This window comes from Sceloporus occidentalis, unplaced genomic scaffold (genome assembly GCF_023333645.1).
Source record: "Sceloporus occidentalis isolate IW3139 unplaced genomic scaffold, rSceOcc1.0.p SCAF_19, whole genome shotgun sequence".
NCBI lineage: Eukaryota > Metazoa > Chordata > Lepidosauria > Squamata > Phrynosomatidae > Sceloporus > Sceloporus occidentalis.
In genome coordinates this window covers 1914080-1935429 of record NW_028316999.1, presented here as the reverse complement: position 1 = coordinate 1935429, position 21350 = coordinate 1914080, and the positions used below count along the sequence as shown (strand labels likewise).

The following is a 21350-nucleotide window of genomic DNA, read 5'->3' as shown; positions in this document are numbered from 1 at the left end:
AAAGGAGGTGGGGCAGGGATACAGAAGGAAAAAAGGGGGGGGGAGAAATATGGGGGATTCAGGAAACCACGGCATGAGACAGTGGAACACCACAGACACACAGCAAGATACATAACGCCAGTACAGTCGGCGGCGTACACCAGAACGCAGGCAGCGCCACAAATACCCATCTCAGGAAAAATGGAGAACACAAATCAAGAAGTCTGGACAGCCCGCGGCAGACCCGGCAACCGAGCGGGCACTAGCATCGACCCGTCGAGCAGCCGGGCGAAACTAGGTAACTACACACCGTGCCCAACCACCGAGGACAACCAGTAAAACCACGTGGCCGTATAGGCCTCTCTAAGTTTCGGGGTCGAGGCGGAGAGATCCTCAACCCTCCTGATCTCCTCCACCCTTGCCACCCAGTCCCGGCGAGAGGGAGGGCGAGGTTGTTTCCAGTGTAGGGGTATAAGGCTTTTAGCAGCGTCAAGAAGATGTTGGACCACCGACCGCTTGTAATGAGAGATCGAGTGAGACTTGTGATGCAAGAGCATGGGCAGCGGACGGAAAGGGGGGGGGGAGTCCGATAGCTCCGAAATCACCCGGTGAACCTCCTGCCAGTAAGGTTGCAGCAAAGGACAGGACCACCATATGTGCAACATCGTGCCCACATCCCCACCGCACCTCCAACACCTATCAGACGTACCCGGGAACATACGATGGAGATGCTGCGGCGTTCTGTACCAGTGTGTCAACAGTTTATAGTTAGTCTCCTGCGTCTTAGTTGCCCTCGAGCTCTTATGGGTGAAAACGAATATCTCTGATCAGCTTTTATGAGGAGGTGAGCTCAAGACTGGATCGGGGTGAATCGCTGGATGTCGTATATCTTGATTTTTCCAAAGCGTTTGATACGGTGCCACATAAAAGGCTGGTACATAAAATGAGAATGCTTGGGCTGGGGGAGAATGTGTGTATGTGGGTAAGTAATTGGCTCAGTGATGGGAAACAGAGGGTGGTTATTAATGGTACATACTCTGAGTGGGTGACTGTTACTAGTGGGGTACCACAGGTTTTGGGTCCTATTCTTTTTAATATATTTATTAATGACCTTCTAGAGGGATTGTATAGTAAAGTATCAATCTTTGCAGACGATACTAAGCTCTGTAACGTGGTTAACACAATAGAGGACAGTGCACGATTACAAATGGATCTGCATAGGTTGGAGGCTAGGCGTGGCAGATGAGGTTCAACACAGATAAATGTAAGGTTATGCACATGGGGAAGAAAAATCCAGGCTGGGAATATGTATTAAATGGGAAAACACTGGGGACTGATATGGAAAAGGACTTAGGAGTTTTAGTTAACAGTAAATTTACCTGTAGCGACCAGCGTCAGGCAGCTGCTGCTAAGGCAAATAAAATCATGGGGTGCATCAAAAGGGGCATAGATGCCCACGACAAGGAAATAATTCTACCACTGTACAAGTCACTAGTCAGACCACACATGGAATACTGTGTACAGTACTGGGCACCAGTGTACAAGAAAGATATAGTGGAGCTGGAGAGGGTTCAAAGACGGGCAACCAGAGTAATAAGGGGAATGGGAGGACTACAGTACCCAGAAAGATTATCAGAATTAGGGTTATTTAGTTGGAAAAAAGACGGTTTAGGGGGTACTTAATAACTATGTATAAATATATAAGGGGGCAGTACAGAGATCACTCCCAGGACCTATTTATACCCAGGACTGTATCTATAACAAGGGGACATCCTCTACGGTTGGAGGAAAGAAGGTTTCTACACCAGCACAGACGGGGGTTCTTTACAGTAAGAGCGGTGAGATTATGGAACTCTCTGCCAGAGGAAGTGGTGATGGTAAACTCAATAAAAGAGTTCAAAAGGAGCCTGGATGTGTTTCTTGAAAGCAATAATATTACAAGTTATGGAAATTAGATTAATAGGGACAGAACGTTGATCCAGGGATTTATTCTGATTGCCATATTTGGAGTCGGGAAGGAATTTTCCCCCTGGTATGGGGCAATTGGCATCTGCTTCATAAGGGTTTTTTGCCTTCCTCTGGATCAACACAGTAGGGACACAATATGTATATAGGTTGAACTTGATGGACTTTGGTCTTTTTTAAACCTTATGAACTATGTTACTATGTATAACTGGGTATGACATTGGCTTAAATCATAGGATTCACTGGACCTATATGACCTATAGTAACCCAGTTCTGAAGTGTTCCATCATGCTGTATAGTACATTTAAACATCTCAAGAAATGTAGAGCCCCCAGGAGCGTGAAAGTATTTTTTTGGTGAGGGGGCTAACACGCCTAAACATTAGTGTTTATTGCCATCATTTTGCGAGAATTCATTAACAGAACCAATTGTAAAGTGTGGTGGCTACAAAGAACTCTGATTATAGTTATGGGAACCAGATGAGCTGCCCTAAGAAAACAGAATTTCAGCTAACCTTGAAGCCTCTAATATCATAAGTATTACTAAATTAAGCAATATCATTCCTAGTACTGTTGATCACCAAAGTCCCTTTCTAAAATTATAAAGTCATATAACATTCTCCTTTAAAACTGTTAAGACAATGTTTAATTGTAATGTGGCACAGAAGTTGAATAATACACTGTTGCCATAGAAACTGAAAAAGTTTCCTAAATGTTTGTGTTACTTTTATGTGACTACACCTTCAGAGGGAAGAATACAGTGACAGATCTGATTTTTTTGGTCAAGCAGGGCATTCAGTTAAAATATAAAAAAGTTTTCACTAGGATAGGCCCCACTTCTGAAAAATATGTTCCACAAAATCTCCCAACATGCATGTTTTTTGTTGTTTTGGAGGCCCTTACACACTTTTATTTTTGTTATTATTAATATTGTTATTGAAAATAAAATAAATTGGGTCATCAGGCTTTTTATACCTTTTTTACATTTTATTTTCACTTTTTCTTTTTTCTTTACTACACAGTATCCCTGTGTGTCTTTTTTGTGGCTGTTTTTATTATTTCTTTATTTTCAATGTGGGAGACATTCTGTCTTTCTCTTCTCCCTCAGATCTCCATGTATTATGTGTGATCAGCAACAGTAGGGTCTCCAGTTCAGTCTCAGAACATTCCCGACTCATCACTACTGACGCTAGGAGGGAATGCCACCCCTTCTCTTCAAGTATTCCAAAGCTCTCATTGTAGAGAGTGTGAAGTTATCGGAGACTGATTTAATGGGAATTAGCTGTAGGATCTCCCTGCCAGTGAAAAATCGCAATGATGTGCTATAACATCCTAGTGGTAGCTGTGCCCACCTAATGGTATGTCCTAGCCACAATATCTTTTGATAAGATAAATGTCAACGGAAGTGCGGGGCAGCAGCAGAGGTTTTCTGCAGCGCATCAGGATCCAGGGAGGATCCAGGTCCCCTGCAGCGCTGCGGAGGATCAGGATCTTATAGTGCAATCTCTATCTGAGGTTGGATTTTAAGACACGTTTGCTCTGACGCATTTGCTCTGAAAAAACCTTGTCTTATATTCAAGCAAATATGGTATGTAACATGACAAGATGACGTACAGAAACAACAGATGAGAAGGGCTACAATCTAGAGACGGGTCAGATATAGACAGATCAGGACACAGCTTGATGAGATGAGAGAAGACAACATAGGTGCATTGGATAATATGTTTACATCTACCAGTGCAGTAAACATGATTGAATGTAATGGGCTAAGGTCATATTTCTCCTCCTCATGCCTACAGTGTAGTATAAATTAATTAGAATAAAATATAAACACTGAAGCAATCTAATACCCAGGTTCCTAGCAGTGGAACATCTACACTACCTACAGCCTCCAGAAAAGGTGTCCATACACACAGGAACAGGTGTGCCCTGTAAAATAGACTGACAGCAGGGAATTGGATCTACGCACCTCTGATGTCATCCCCTGATGCCGTTGGTAACTACTAATGCAGCAAGCTGGGTTGTAGGGAATAGTTTAGCAACTCAATAGCTGATGAATTTATTCCTTTCTAAAACTTTTCTTTCAAAAGCTTGATGCATTTTTTTCCAGAGCAATGCAAACTTTCACATAGGACGTTTTACGCTAAAAGATAACAGATCGGGGGGGGGGGTCACTTTCTGCCCAAGATACCGGCCAAACATTTAAGACAAATGTATTTTAGTAATTAGTACACGAATACTGGATCATGGTTTTATATTCTTGCCTGATGTTATAGCACATGGTGTATTGTGTAATGGTGTTTGTGCTGCTTGTTGCCTGTCTGTTCAGGTTCTTTTTGACAGATTTTCTTGTTAAATGTGTTTTTGATGATTCTGTTCATTCCAATGTATCATCCAAATGTAATGCATCATTTCCATTGTATCATCCAAATGTATTGCATCATTTATTCATGCTTCCAATGACAACCTTCTTGGTTTTTGGTTTAGCACCTTATATTGCATATCAATATAGCAATATAAACCACTGAGAATTTGTGTTAAAGTGAAGGGGAAATGAACCAATTTCGGCAATGTAGCTCTTGATAGCAGAGAAGCGTACCACCTTATACCTAAAAATATTAGGGCCGGGAGATCTTGTTGGAAATAAGTGAATGCTTTAGAAACTGAAAATTAAACTCTTACAAATAAATTCCTTTTAAGAATAATGAATATAGAATTCACATCTGTGTAAAGCTTCATCCACCCAGCCCCATGACCTAGACACAATTGAAGTGTCTGCCTTCTTTTCTTTAGCAGTGTGTTGCCTTGCCCAGGTTAGAGATCAGGGCCTTATTTAATCACACGAAAATCAATTAAATCAAATATAGCCCCCCCCCGCCTCCAGAATCCTGATTAAAGTTAAACAATGGTTGATGAGCAATGTTAGATGACTTAATCCGGACCTTTTTAAAATCTGGTGCTTGACTTTTTATAGACTATGATATACTCCCTATAGAATACTTATATCCAACCATTATATTAACTAGCTCATTCTTTCTGTGGACGTGTCTGTCGTGCTGAGTCAATGTGTAACAGCATCATGTATTCCATGCTACAGTTTGACATACCGGTATACCCCACATTAACATACACAATGGGGTCCAGAGCATGTATGTAAAATGAAAATGTACTTAAAGTGAAGTTAGAGATGTCAAATTTCCAGCCATGGAAAAAATGGAAAAAAAATGCGGAGTAGTTTTACAATTTTTTAATAATTTTGTTACCCTGCATTTCATGTTCCCAGTGTATGTAAAAGTATTGTGCTTAAAAGAAAAGTAATGCCATGTCATAAACATATTATTTATCATTGTAAAGGAAGATATTCCACAATCCATTTAAAAAAAAAAAAAAAAAGGGAACCCCCCCCCCACAAAAAATGGCTTTGGAGAAAAATGGGATAAAAAAACCCTTTCCCCCCTATTTTTCCCCTTATTTTCCCCAGACCTTCCCTTCTCTAAGTGAGGCACTACTTTTTCCACTCATCAATGCGTGTACTGTACTGCACTGCACCACAAAACGTGAAAGCTCAAAAGATGCACAAAAAACGACGAAGTGACGTGCTGGCGTCATCTCGCGAGCGCGTAAACAAAGGAATGATTGTGCTGCAACTATGTGGGGCATACCTGTATCTCATACAGTTGATGACTCCCCAAAACTGCTTATTCAAGGCTCCAGTTCACTGGCTTCCGACCCTTTATTTGAAGCCATACACGCCATTTTTCTTCATATCCTATTATTGTGATGTTATGTTGTGGGGTATTCTACATTAAAGCCTAAAGACTTCAAAATCCAAAATGAAAAGGACAGCTTTCAATATAACATGTTGTTGTAGTAGATACCATAGTATATGTACCTTGAAACTGTTCTTTCAATGCAGTTTTTCTTTTAGAATGTGATTAATGGCATGTGCTAATTTCTAGGAAGCAAGCTGACGTCAGTTATCCATTTCTCTTCACACCCGGTCTCTAAATAAACATACTCAATGGTGTTTACATATTAAAATGAGCAATATAATTTTTGACACTCGCCTTACATGTATGCCTTGGAACCATTTTTTCTAGAGGTTCAGGTGGTCCACTGTGAAGAAAAAGGTGAAAAAAGGGCCAAAACGTGCCTGAGGGCCACGATGGACACCTGATCCCATTTTCTTCTTCTACGCTTCCTGAAGGGATATGTGGTCCCTTCCAAAAGGGGTGCGGAAGGGCTTGATCTTCTTGGTCCTTCCTGGCAAAGATGAGGACCGCTGAAACCTATCTCAGCTGGCCTCGGGATTTGTAGGATTTGTTAAGTTACTGCTCCTTTTTGGTGGAAGCAGATTGATTCAGGCTATCTTTGTAAGGCTAGAGTGAATAGAGAGTCCAGGACAGGAAAGTAAATGTCTACTTTTGTTATTTCTTTATAACAAAAATATCTTGACTTTCGTAGGTTTCTTATAGTAAACTCCCCCTGAAACAAAATATACAAGCTGTTGGTAGTTTTAATACATGAATATAATTAAACTGAACAAAGTTTAGTCCATCAATAAAGGTATCACCTTTACCAAACTTGCTTATTTTCTAACCGGGACGCAAACGCGTCAAAACGGCACTAAGGAGGTGTATAAACCACAAGCTTGCTCCCCAGGCCAGCTCACCAACAGAATATAAAAAGCCCTAGAAGTAGAATTGCACTCTGAAACAAACACTGTATGTGTGAGGTGAAGCACAATATCCACCACAAACTCGAGGTGATTAAGACGGAGACGTTCTTTTGTTTATAAAGTTGATATCATAAGAGCATTGACAGGTTTTCCCTGTTTTTGTTGGCTGACTTTTTAATTCTGTAATTTACCTAAGTATACTCACGATCCAAGACAAGTATTGTGTGTGTGTGTGTGTGTGTATATGTGTGTGTGTGTATATGTGTGTGTGTGTGGATGGGTCTATAGTACCTAAAGTTGCTGGATGGAATGCACTGAATGTGAGATGGTTCAGAGCTTTGTTAAATCTGTCTGGGTACAACACATTTAGGTGATCTGCGTAACATGTCCTAACTTAACACCGACATCACGTCTTCCATTGCCCGATACTTCTTAAGTTTTGGACTTTGGTCAGTCCTTCCTAATAATCCCATTTTTCTTATCTTATCCAGATGCCACTGCCTTTTTTTCCCCCTCTGCATTCAGCTAAGTTTTATCTTTCTGGTGTCTGTATATATATGAAGTCACAAAATGTAGATTCTGCTTCAATTTGTAATTTGTTAATGTGGAGTTGTTTCGAGGGGCTTGTTAATGTAGACCCGGTTGCTATATAATTATATGAGAAGTGGCAGACAAGACATAATAAACTTACCTTGAGATATAATCAAGTTATATAGTTGTGCGTCTGTATCTCTGGCCAACTGTGCGAAGCACAGAACAGAGCAGGGAAAGGGTACAAGACGTACTAAAAGTAACATTTTATCTTTTGGGCTGGATGCAAAAATATCTCCCACTAAAGATACGCGTAACCACTTCTTAACCCAAAATATCAGCAGTCCCTGGATGGAAATCTGCTTTCTGAATCTGATCACCCGAAAGCACTATTTATGTTGGTTATATAGAGTATAATCGGTTACTGTAGAAATATGATTTCAGTTATAAAGAATGATGTGGGGGATACGAGTCACGTTAGGGAGCAAGCAGGGTAATGAACACATACCGTACCGACCTCAATATAAACTTTCAATGTATTATTTAAAATGTAAATGCAGCCTGGATTGGGAACTTTGTTTGCAACTGCATTAAACTGTAAGGGTGACAAAAATAATGTATGTAGAGCGGGAGAAACAATTCATTTTTATGCATAATTTTATTGCCGCAAAGTAACACCGGGCGCCGTCCGTGTCCTTGTTTTGTTTCAGGTCTTCTTGCTATGTGAAGAAGCGAGTTAGAATGGGGGATATTTTGGCTTACGAAGCAGATATTCTTGGACTAGTGAAAGAGGTAAGAATTCTACCAGTTATGTTATTGACCAAGTTCTGTTTGAAGACTGGTTTAGATTCCCATATGGAACTTACTGATTCCATTAGATGGCGAGAAGTAACTTGACAGTGATGTCTTTCCTTGCACTAGAAGGCTGAGAAGGCTACATGAGAATTTGCACAACACAAATATTGTTCAGTGAGATTGCAGAAGCAGTGTTTTCTTCCCATGACTTGTAACAGGCCCCTCATCAAACAATCATTTCATGCTCCAGCTTCCGTTTAACAGAATATGCTTGCGCAGCTCCCCTAGTGTATATATTACCCATGCATCTCTAATTAGTCTTAATAAAGCCCTGTTCCTCTTCACTTGCTAAAGTGCTAATCAACCGAAACAGGGTATTTTTCTCATTTTTCTTAAAGCGTCTTTTGTTTAAAACTATATAGAAATAAACAATATTATTGGTCACGTTAATAAGCACATCATTGCATACATTTGATCGTGTCTGCAGCTTGTCTGTGAGTTTGTTTGATGAGCGTTGTGCTTTCTTCCATCTTTTTCCCAGTTCTTGAACTTTGGTGAGTTCCAGGAGACACTGGAGTGCTTTTCTGAGGAGTGCAAATTAAAAGGGAAACCTCTGCCCAGAAGCTCCAGGTCTTTGAGGGATTCGAAAACCTTGTTAATTCAGGTACAGCAAGCATGCATTTAACCCATCTCATGTGTTGGAAGTAGTTCCTACTTTATGCTGCCAATAACTCTTGCCCTGAAAGTTTTTAGCATGACTCGGTGTAGTGGTTTGGAGCAAGTAAATGTGCAATGTGTGGAATGCTAACAGTGGGGGAGCCTCGCTGGTAACGAGAAACAACGCCCTGTCTGGGCTACAAATCTGATCTTAACCTTGTACAGCCACCTCCTGCAGACAGGGGTGTTGAATGCTCGGAAATGTCTTGTCTGTTTAGGATATATTGCTTAATTCTTCTTCTTTCAAGGTCAGGGAGGGTAAATCAGGGTAAGGCCATCCTTTGTATCCTAGATTTGGGCAAATGATGTTTCAGATGGAGGTTTAACAGCATAAGGAAATGATACACCCTTGCTAAATGTATTAAATTACTTTTAATGAGTTTCATGATGAACCTTCTAATCCCAGGTAGTCTCATTTTTCAAAACTTTCCATCATACGGAGACATCACCCAACTTCCTTCCATTATAATGGAGTGCAACTTAAAAGTAAAATGTGTCACAAACCTCACATTTTTATAAAGGGCAGGTGTTCAGTTAAAAATAACTCCGGATGTTAGTTTTAGCCTCTGTGTGCGGCCAATTGTCTAAAATAATAATGATTTATTCAATAGTGTGGGGGCGGTAAATCATTTCAAGTCACAGTGCATCAGCAAAGGCTCACCTTGTCGCGCTCCTCCAACAGTAAGGGTTGATCGGACCCTGTATAACACACTATGAAATTGGGGGCTTTTTCAGTTTCATGTCAAAGTTAACTCTACAATTAATGCAAATATTAAGTTTTCTAAAGATATAACCGCTAATAATGTTTTAACTGATTGGAAAAGTTTTACAGTTAGGTTAAATGTCTTCCATTATTCTTTGTGTAACTCAAGCCTCTTTAAACATGTGAAGACTTTGAGACTTCAATAGGTGTGTTTGGCTGTGATACTTATTTAGGCAGTGTCTGGTGACACTATAACCCTCACCCATGAACATATTAAGGCACGGAGCTTGTTCAGCATAGTAGGAAGTGCATTCCAGTTTGACGAGAGTATAATCAATAATCCATTCAGCTGCTAACACTATAATTAGGAGATATTTGCTGTGGAGAAGAAAAAAACCATTTATAAAGCTAAATGTGTATCCACTTTGCAAGATCCGCAAGTACGTTTCTTAATTCATATTTTGCATAATTATGCACGTTTTCCTGTGTATATATGCCAAATATGTTTATTGGGGATGTAGTTTCTTTTTGGCCAAAGTTTCCCTATTTGCACATTCCTCTGCCCTGAGCCCCTCCCCCTCTGGCCTCCTACAGCCATAACTCCTCCCCCTTCTTAATTCTCTCTTCTCTTGTAGCTCTCTTGCACCATACCTAACAGCCTGCTTGCTACCATCTCAAGCCAAGCACTAACACACCGCCCACCCCTCTGTTCATTTTATTTATACATCCCTTTTTCCTCGCTAAAACCACGTATCCCTTATTACTACTCCCTTTTCACTCCTCATTTTGCTTCAATTACCCACACTATTCATTTAGATTGTAAGCTCTCGAGGGCAGGGCCCTCAAAAGCCCACCCTTCCTGCCAGGAATTTTGTGTAAAAGTACCATAAGGCTAGATAGCCCCTCACGGGCAGGCTTCTCATCTCCCAATGTGTCTGTATGTATTAATGTATATTTGGGATGCGTGTTAACTACCCTACTTAATTTTTACAGTGCTACATAATTTGTTGGCAATTAATAATAAAGAAAATAGTAATAATATACACTAATACCTTATTTGGGGGTATACATGTTCAATGCCATTGCACAAATCTGCCATTTCCAAATAATTTTTAATTGCTTAACTGAAGCACAATAAATATGATATCTAACTAGTACAAATGAATCAGAGGGTATGGGTTTCTTTTCCTTGATACAAATACGTTACAGGCTTCCATGTCATTCACAGAAGGATCTAATCACTGCCTTTGAGGATGGGGACAGGAAAGTCTTCTTTGACCAATGGGGGGAGCATATCCCGGCTGATATGCGGATCAACGATCCTCTGGCCCAGAAGCTGGAGTTTTATCTGCACATCCACTTTGCCATATTTCCATTGAAGCACAGCGTAGGCCGGATGGTACGTCAAACGTGTCTTTATTGTGATAATGTATTTTATTACCTCAAAAGAAATGTATATAATGCGTTTTACTTCACTATAGTCAATCTCCGTATAACCAACCTAGGACTTTGTGAAGGAGCACATTAAGTTTGGTTTGACAGCCATTGTTGAAATAGCCTTCCTTGAAGCAGCTCTCCTGATACTGTGCTCCTGTAAGTTAGTCTAGCTAGAGCCTTGCAGCGACCCAGTGTCCTCTAGGCTAGGAACTCTGGTATGGCTGTTACCTTTTCGTGACAAGTTATTACACTTGTTGTCATTCAATTTTCCAGACAACATTTTCACCAACCCACTGAACCCTGGGATAAATCTGTAGACTTGGTATGATGTCACTCCTCAAAAAAGGGAAGTTACTAGAAACCACGGGTGTTTTGGTTCCATAACACGGGCCCTGGTGTGAAAATTGTCCAGGGGCCCCCCGTTCTCAATAGCTGATCTGTGCCATCATTGCCCCCAAACAACTTGTCTATGCCTTCTTTGCCCCTTGCCCCACTTCCAACGCACATCAAATATAAACAATTTATACACACTTACTCCACTTATACACCCATGCTCGCAAGCACCTATACACCCATGCTCGCACACAATTACATATCCACGCTCACACACAATTACACATCCACGCTCACATACAAACATACATACAAACACATATACATATATATAGCCCCCCACCCCCGCTTACCTCTCACCGCTCTTGCAGCTTGCTGTCCGGCTGCTCACACACACTGTTATGAATCGGTAAGAGGAGACAGGAATAAGGGGTCACACCAGACCCCCTAGAGACACGGGCTTCATCGCAGCTGTGTCCCCTGTAGTTAGGACAGTGCCCCCCCCAAACACACACAGCAGTTCCATTATGCTAGATTACTAGAGATGACATCGCTAATCCCCTGAGCTGCATGCCATGTTTATTACAGCCTTTATTTTTGCTGTATTTTGTTTTAAGTAAAGCCTGTAGATAATATGATAGATATATTATATTTGAGATGACTAAAAATGAGTTGTGTGTTCTTAGGATCGTGCTGACTGCGAGGACAGAATATCTCACTTCAAAACATACCTCGAAACTAGTGGAGCTGCCCTGAGCCAGACCACAGAATTTCTACCATTTTATGCCTTGCCTTTCGTGCCCAATCCAGCTGCTCATCCCTCTTTCAAGGAACTTTTTCAGGTAACATACGACATGCAGGGCAATACCTGCTACTCTACAACAGGCGATCGGTGTCCAGCACAGCTTGGAAGCTTCCACCCACATTACATTAGAAACTGAATTACCAATCATTTATTTTTAAATTACTTAAATCCCTTAATATCTGCACAAGAGTGCTGAACACCGTCACAGGCATCGTCATCAGGAAATGCTTAAGAGAGCCCTAGGAGTACTACCGGAAACTAATAGCTCATGTTGCTTGCTCTGTAAGTAGAATCTCTTGACCCATTAAGTCCCCTCTCAAGAAGTGCTTACCCTTGGGGGAGCTTTCCACGAATTGTTTTTGTTTCTGCTCCAGTTTCTACTCTTATTAGGATAACGAATTTGTTATTGGCTCACTGGTGAAATACATATTTGTGCATATAGACTGCAGTTTTATAATAAAGCTTTCATACAGGTCTGCACACCAGTTTCAATAGTATGTTTGACCTTAAATAAAACTTAAAGGTAAGGGTCCTGTGTCATTTCACTCAGCAGATGGGGAAAGCTGTCAAGATTTTAAATACATTCTAAAATTCTTTTTATTTATTTTTTTACACTTTGCAAGACTATTACCCTTCTTTAAATGGATTCGTTGACTACCTTTAATGGCTGTTTAACTCCTTCCTTGCCACAAAATTGTAAAAGTTTTTAGAGGAGATTTCTGTTGTCTTCTGTGCTTATTAGTAATTATGCTGACATTGCACGATCTGCTACTGTACTAGTAGCAGGAAACCCCCCTTACAGTCTGCAGGGATGGTGAGTAAGGGAAAAGGTTTGTAATGTCTAAGTCAAGAATTCCATGTGTTTAAAAGGTTATGCTGGCTGTCACAGCTTGAGACTGTCCACGTGTCCAACGTAATGTAATGGTATATATATATATGCATTGTAGCTCATTTTAAGTATGAAAATGCAATTATTCTATTGTCTAGAAATGCCTAAAGTGAATACTTTTTGTATTTTTATTTTTTAATCAGGAATCATGGGAACCTGAACTGAAAAAAAGACTGGACAAGTTCCTATCTCTGTCTCTGAAAGCTGCTGCTACTCCCCGTCTCCTGGAATTATATGTATCCTTTGAACTTTGGCTGCAGTCAATGTCATGCTATGAAGGAGCTTTGTCCTTAGAAATGGAAAAGGTTACTGTCCAGCCCTGTCTCTCTTTGTCTTATGGGTCACCACTGTAACACTTCTTGATATAGCTGCAGAGTATCTCCCCAGCTACGCCCCACAACCTACCGCTGCAGCCACCTTCCTTTCTACTAAACTCTGGGATATGACACTAAGCACAGACAGAAGGGTATGTGTGTTATAGTTCAATTAACACTTGGGGAATTACGTTTTAATAAGACAGTCCACTCCATACAGTAATAATATTTATGGGTAAACCATTAATAGATGCTGGTTCCATCATTTACCCCAAAGATTGTGTGTGTGGTATACATTCCTCCTGCCTCATCAAACCCTGTATCTATTCTAGCTCTTCTTCAGTTTCTCCTCCTTCTGTTCATGAAGCAGTCCTTTATACGTGTAAAGCACTATAGAAAAAAAATATTTCATATACTCTTGTTTACTTGCAACGAAAACACACAAATGGATCCATTCCATCCCACAAGAGGATTGCAGCACATTTACTGCCATGGAGAGTGGTAATGAAACCCTCCCCCGCCAAAACATTTACAGAGCACTGATTAATTACTTCCTTGACAGACATGCAACACACATGTTAACCTCTCCTTGCCTAGGGTCGGCAACACAGAGGTTCAACTCTTCCCTGGAAGAAGTAGATATGAACACAGACACTAACCTCTTTAACTCAAGAGATGTTTTCAGAGGTGGAAGGTGCAGCGGCGAGAGTAACCCACACCATGTCAGAGAAGGATGTATGCTGCATAGTAACCCATTGCCTGCAAAAGAGAGAGTGACTTGTATTAATGCCAGTATTGTCAGTGCTCTGTGTACATTAAATATGTGCTGAAAGCAGATCTGTCACCCAACTATTACATTTTCTAGTTCATTATAAAGAATTAAAAGTAATGATGTTTACAGATCTTTCTAAAGAAATATAGACATATATTTGAAACCCCACTTTTGTATATACCATAGGACCAGCCCCTTTAACCTCTTGTTGTCAAGATGTGTACGATTATTCCTAGTTTTTATTTTATTTTTTTAGCATTTATTTGACTACCTCCGTTGGGTACTACACTCTTTAGTAGCAGATCTCATCATCTGTTGTTGCCTTTGCATTACCTATTTGCTATAGTCGTACCCAAGCAAAAAGTGATCAGGAACTTAAACTACTTGCATTTTTTTCTGTTGGCAACTGAGCAATGCCTCCTCTTGTAACTTTATACTGATTCTGGTTTATCAAAACAGTATCCTAGTATGAAAACAAGTTACTAACATGAAAGGGGGTAGATGTACTTCTTCAAGCGTAATGTTCCATGGTTGGAAATACATTGCCCTTAGCAGGTGTGATGACGTGTGAGTTAACTATGGATTATTGGCATTGGATGTGACACATATTATGAATGAACCTTAGTACCTGTCTCCAAATGACTTCATTCTGGCACGCAAACCTGGCAAGATTTAAAAACACATGTTTTCAGCATGCACAGGGTTCACCATTGACCCTTTTATAATGTCTCAATACAGTGATTCTTTTTTACAGTGCTGGGGAATATGGCGGTGCTATATAAATCAATAACTAATATGTTCGTAATAGAAGAATCTCTGACAGCCGTGTGGGCTTTGAAGTCTGTGTAGTGTGGAAGTTCACGTTGAATGCATATATGAGAACATTCTGTCGGCGTTTATGTTATTAGATTGCATGTAATATGTTGTATTTTACTTTTGCCATAACATTTTTTTTTACATTTGTTATCTTTAAGTGTGTCATTCTTTTCCTTAACCTCTTCTTCATTATACAGAGAGATAGCACCCAGAACAGTCGAGGTAAGCCTGTTGCAATAATTACGCATGTCTTATGTCTACCAAGTGTTAAGGCTTTACTCATTACCCTGCTAAACTGTGACAGATGTCTCTGTTCATGTAAAAGATGATGAGAGGCCAGCCAGTCCATGTAATGCATTTAGAATGGAGCCCATGTAAGAAATGAAAAGAAAACAGAAAGTGACCAATCCAATGCCTTTATTTGCAATTTTCAACACAGGACCAGTGTTCCTATTAGGCGGGCTAGTCATGTGTCATGGGGCCGCAAGACAAAAAGATGCCTTGGCTGAATCTTTTGACCATATTTTCCAGTTCTTTAAGGGGGGGCACCAGTGGCTAGGAAAATCTAGAATATAAATCTGACCTGCCTCTCCCTACAATTTCTGAAATTCTTTGGGAATGTTGGCTTTTTCAAATTCAGTACTAATTATTTTTTTTTGTTTGACATGCCCATGTTGTTTAAGGAGTCCTAGTAAATATAAATGTCAGGAATCGTTTTTATGTTCATAAAATATATCACAGAAACATACTTCTGGTAAATACTCATTCGTCTCCGTATTGCTATGTGGGTAAAATATGTAGCGCTTAATGAACGCAGCAATCTGTAAAATTCTGGCAGAGCGGATATTAATCAGACTTTGCTTTTTTATGAGCCAAGGAAATTGTAACTGACTGTATATGTGAAATGTCACGTAATTTTCCAAAGAATCCACCATTGAGTACTTAAAAGGTATACCCGTTTGCCTTAACAAAAAAAATCCAAAAACAATTAAAATGTGGCGATTTAAGGAAAAAAAAACCCTTCTCTCTACTCTCTAAAAATGTTGCTTGCTGAAAATGACAGTTTCTTATGCCTAGGAAAAATAATGCATTGTTGCTCATATATAGGCATGATTTATTGATTTGCTGCATAAAAACACAAATATGTTCTACAAGGTGTAAATGTTTATACATTTTTCAAATTTAAAGTAAAATGTAAACTTATGTTCTGTTTATATAAATCATATTTCAAACGTATGTCTAAACCTTTTTAGGGCAAGTCAGTCTTATTTTAAACAGTCTCTAAAATGCTATTTTTCTTGCATTTCGCACTGGTAAAATGTACTATTTTGTTGAATATAATAATAACAATGATTTATACGGAAGCATTAGTAATGCCTTATGGTGCAACCAATTCTCAATGGATGTATATCACATGATATAAAGATGCAACTAGCAATTATAAAGTGTCATACAATACAAATTTAAAAGCAATAAATATGCCTGACCTTTGAGTAGCTTCAGATAAAAGAGGCTATGTTACATTCTCAAATCCTACTTACAGATTAAAAAACTAAATAGGCCAGAGAAATGGGGACACATTAGGGAAGAGTGTGCCTGGGAGATGGAGACACGTTAGGGGAGATGGAGGCACGTTAGGGGAGATGGAGACACATTAGGGGAGAGGGTGCCTGGGAGATGGAGGCACGTTAGGGGAGAGGGTGCCTGGGAGATGGAGACACGTTAGAGGAGAGGGTGCCTGGGAGATGGAGGCACGTTAGGGGAGAGGGTGCCTGGGAGATGGAGACACGTTAGGGGAGAGGGTGCCTGGGAGATGGAGACACGTTAGGGGAGAGGGTGCCTGGGAGATGGAAACACGTTAGAGGAGAGGGTGCCTGGGAGATGGAGGCACGTTAGGGGAGAGGGTGCCTGGGAGATGGAGACACGTTAGGGGAGAGGGTGCCTGGGAGATGGAGGCACGTTAGAGGAGAGGGTGCCTGGGAGATGGAGACACGTTAGGGGACAGGGTGCCTGGGAGATGGAGACACGTTAGGGGAGAGGGTGCCTGGGAGATGGAGACACGTTAGGGGAGAGGGTGCCTGGGAGATGGAGACACGTTAGAGGAGAGGGTGCCTGGGAGATGGAGACACGTTAGAGGAGAGGGTGCCTGGGAGATGGAGACACGTTAGGGGAGAGGGTGCCTGGGAGATGGAGACACGTTAGGGGAAAGGGTGCCTGGGAGATGGAGACACGTTAGGGGAGAGGGTGCCTGGGAGATGGAGACACGTTGGGGGAGAGGGTGCCTGGGAGATGGAGACACGTTAGAGGAGAGGGTGCCTGGGAGATGGAGACACGTTAGGGGAAAGGGTGCCTGGGAGATGGAGACACGTTAGGGGAGAGGGTGCCTGGGAGATGGCGGCACGTTAGGGGAGATGGAGACACGTTAGGGGAGAGGGTGCCTGGGAGATGGAGACACGTTAGGGGAGAGGGTGCCTGGGAGATGGAGACACGTTGGGGGAGAGGGTGCCTGGGAGATGGAGACACGTTAGAGGAGAGGGTGCCTGGGAGATGGAGACACGTTAGGGGAAAGGGTGCCTGGGAGATGGAGACACGTTAGGGGAGAGGGTGCCTGGGAGATGGAGACACGTTAGGGGAGAGGGTGCCTGGGAGATGGAGACACGTTAGAGGAGAGGGTGCCTGGGAGATGGAGACACGTTAGGGGAGAGGGTGCCTGGGAGATGGAGACACGTTAGGGGAGATGGAGACACGTTAGGGGAGATGGAGACACGTTAGGGGAGATGGAGGCACGTTAGGGGAGATGGAGGCACGTTAGGGGAGATGGAGACACGTTAGGGGAGATGGAGGCACGTTAGGGGAGATGGAGACACATTAGGGGAGAGGGTGCCTGGGAGATGGAGGCACGTTAGGGGAGAGGGTGCCTGGGAGATGGAGACACGTTAGGGGAGAGGGTGTCTGGGAGATGCCTTATTGTTTATTATCGCTTGAATACATTTAGAAAAGTATACACCATAGGTTGCTGTTAGAATGAAGGCTAATAGTGCCAACTTGAGGTAAACCAGGGAACCGATATTTTAAGTGAGACTCCTTTCAAATATCTGGGATTCTGGATTTAGTTCACCTACATAGTAAGTAAGCTTAGAAAAGGGCATAGAAAGGCCAAAGACTTCAGTCTCTGAATGAAACCCTTATCTGCATTAATCCATATAAAGTCAAATAAATAGTATGTGCCTAAAGTGTCCCTTGCTGACCGTTATATGCTTAAACTTTTTTCAGAGTCACATCAGCATTTACAGCAGCAACTGATGGAGTCTGAGCGCAGGACCATCACCTACATGAAACGTTTCAACAAGATGCAGGCCGACTACCACAATCTCATAGGCGTTACTGCTGAGCTTGTGGATTCCCTCGAGGCTACGATAAATGGAAAGCTGGTAATGAACTTTATTAAAGGATTGCTGTTTAGATCTGTGTCAGGATGGTCATGTCATTCTCCTGCAGTATACAGCAAGTTTGATGTTGAATAATTTTAACCTTAGAGTTGCTGGTGCCAATGCAGTACATAACCGGCACAAAAAAGACTAGAGTGCCAAGTATGTACCACATATTTTGTTGCGCTCTGGGGTACTCTCTCCGGGATCACTACTCATGATCGCGGTAAAATGTCTCTGTAAGGTAGCGGAGGCTGGCCTACTCCAGGTAGAAGTAATCATATGTACAGAAGAAAACGTTGCCGATTGGTTTAGACTGATCAGCAGCTTCCAAAGTAAAATGAAACACATTAAAGGCAGCTTGCTACCATGGTAACATGCACTGGGAGGGGGGTATTCCAGCATGTAACCAGCTGATCTATTGTGAGCAAACAGTAGTAACAGGTATGTCTGACTGCGCTGATGATATACTAAAACAAAACTGTTATTGTAGTCATAGAATATAAAAATATAATAAAAAATATAATAAAGTGTAGCTAAAGTACAGAAAGTAAAACAGTCTACTAGCTGACTTAAAGCAGGCAAAATAAAACCCTCAGACCGATGACAAAGGAAAGCATGTGGGAACTAAATAACTAAATAACTATCATGTCTATATACCATCAAGTGCCTGCAGACCAGTCTCAATAACATAAAAAAAAACAAAAAACTGAATAAAATGAACCAATCGATACATGGTTCACGAAGCAGGAGCCTGGACATAGATATAAAAAAATGGCCAAAAGACGTGGAAAAAAACTCCTAAAACTCCTAAATATAGCCATGTCCAAAATGAAATGCATATTCAAGTTGGATTAGACGAGTCGGTGCCCAGCAGGTGGCAATGCAATGTATGAGAATGGATATATAAAAAAGTATAATGAATAATAATAATGAAGTACACAAATTCAGCCAGCAGATGGCAGACCTGAGAAACGTCTGATTTTGTGCCGAGTATGGTCAACCTGTTTAGCAGCAGTTATTCATGGTGCTAATACAGAAACACGATGTGCCACATTCTATATATATTGAATATATAGATTCAAGCATTGTTAATATTCCTATGTGCTTTTCAATATGTTCTTTCACTTGTAAACTCTGATGTGACTTATACTTGGTGCTTTTAACATTTTTTTGTTGTATACCCCTTGGCCTTAAGAAGTGCAATACAGGGGTCCTGCTCTCTCTCGTTCTGGTCATCTCATGCACGTCAATTTACTGAGACTTGTGGAGACCTCAATGTAAGGGAGTTTGGTAAGGAGCATCTTGGGCCTGGGGCAGGAACCCCTTTTGTTCTAAACCTGCAGCTGCATTTACCAACATGTATATCTCACGTGTCGCATGCCTCCTCTGCATGTATCCGGAGTTTTGTAAACTGCATAGTATTTCAGTCTTCTAATGTGTGCAGCAAACTTCTGTACATCCTCTGACATATGTTGGTATCTCTAAGCTATTGTGTTGTAACATTTGTAATAATGTTTTCATACAAAGTTGATGTGGGCTCTGTGTTTTCAGATCACGCCAGAGTACCTGCAGAATGTCTGTGTGCGTCTGTTCAATAGCCAGATGAGGCAGAGTGCAACCAACAGCATTGACTTCACCAGGCCAGGAACCGTAAGTCCACAAAGCGGAACACACAATCGCATGAATGCCCTGTATAGGTTAAAATATAAATGTATCGCTCAAGTAAAGCATTGATACATTGTGCAGGTCGGCCAGTTGTGTGCTGTACAGAATGTGTTACTTTTTATTCTTTATTATGATTTCCATCATGTGCTGCGGTACCTTGCTGTGTGCAGCACACGTTTGGGACTTACCGTATTTTTCGCTCTATAAGACGCACCTGCTGATAAGACGCACCTAGATTTTAGAGGAGAAAAAAAAGGAAAAAATATTTTGAGCTAAAAAATGGGCTATAAAAAAAGGACATCATCCTCCCGTCATGCCTGCACAGAAAAAAGCTGGTCAGACATGATGGGAAGTGTAGTTGGACTACAAGCGCCGTACTGCGCATGCGCCGGCGCCATACGTGACACGGCGCTTGCGTCAAATCCCCCCGTCCTCTCCATCCAGTCCGCCCTTAGCCGTCGCAACGGACCAGAGAAGAGGAGAGGCGGCGACAGAGGCGGCGGTCTCCAGATGAAGACTTCCCCTGGACGGCGAAGCGAGACAGAGACTGTCCGGGACACTTTTGGTGAGTACCGTATTGGCTCGGATATAGGCCGCCCCCGTATATAGGCCGCACCCTAAAAGTTTGGTGCTTTTTTAAAGAAAAAGTTTTTTTCTTTAAAAAAGCACCAAAAAACATACTGCCACTCTGCCCCCCCCCGCCCCCCGAGATATGCTACCACTGTCCTCCCTCCCCGAGATACGCTGCCACTGTCCTCCCTCCCCGAGATACGCTGCCACTGTCCTCCCTCCCCGAGATATGCTACCACTGTCCTCCCTCCCCGAGATACGCTGCCACTGTCCCCCTCTGCCCCCCCCCTCCCCAACTTACCGGAGCAGACTCCCGGGTGTCTTGCGGGGCCGGCGGGGGACATCTACGCAATACAACTTCCGGTGCGGCACATCCGGCACCGGAAGTTGTATTGCGTAGACGTCCCCCGCCGACCCCGCAAGACACCCGGGAGTCTGCTCTGGTAAGTCCGCGGGGGGTGCAGAGGTAAAACGCATCCGCACGATGCGCTTAGACAACCTCCCGTGCCGGCACCCCCCCCCCGTGGGAAGTGCTGGCAGGGGAGGCTGTCTGAGCGTATCGGGGAGTAGGATGCAGGTCCCCTGCACCGCTGCGGGGGATCTGTATCCTAACCCCGCTGCCTGCCTGCGCTAGACCCCGAATATAGGCCGCACCCCCACTTTAAAGTCTTAAAGTGGGGGAAAAAAGTGCGGCCTATATTCGAGCCAATACGGTATATCGTTGCCCCCCCCCCCTCCCTGCCTGCATCTTCGCTCCATAAGACGCGGCTGATTTTTCATCCTACTTTGGGAGGAAAAAAACTGCGTCTTATGGAGCGAAAAATACGGTATTTCATTTGTTTGTGTTTCTGTTCCAATAGTGAAGCCACAAGTCATCAAGAGGAAAAATTGTTTATGATCAATTATGATGAAATAAGTCAAGATTTGCTACTATACAGGTCAAAGGCACCC

The 21350-nt window shown here is 42.1% G+C and overlaps 1 protein-coding gene across 1 annotated transcript in view; it reads left to right on the top strand.

The window, feature by feature from the left end:
* The first annotated feature begins 7893 nt into the window (after positions 1 to 7893).
* LOC149302283 (lisH domain-containing protein ARMC9-like) overlaps positions 7894 to 21350 on the top strand; it is a 45454-nt gene continuing 31997 nt past the window's right edge. The window contains exons 1-8 of the mRNA XM_089482627.1: positions 7894 to 7944; positions 8489 to 8611; positions 10599 to 10766; positions 11824 to 11979; positions 12975 to 13067; positions 14931 to 14955; positions 18007 to 18164; positions 19716 to 19814. Of these exons, the coding sequence (XP_089338753.1) occupies positions 7894 to 7944; positions 8489 to 8611; positions 10599 to 10766; positions 11824 to 11979; positions 12975 to 13067; positions 14931 to 14955; positions 18007 to 18164; positions 19716 to 19814 (873 nt within the window). The remainder of the gene's footprint in view (positions 7945 to 8488; positions 8612 to 10598; positions 10767 to 11823; positions 11980 to 12974; positions 13068 to 14930; positions 14956 to 18006; positions 18165 to 19715; positions 19815 to 21350) is intronic.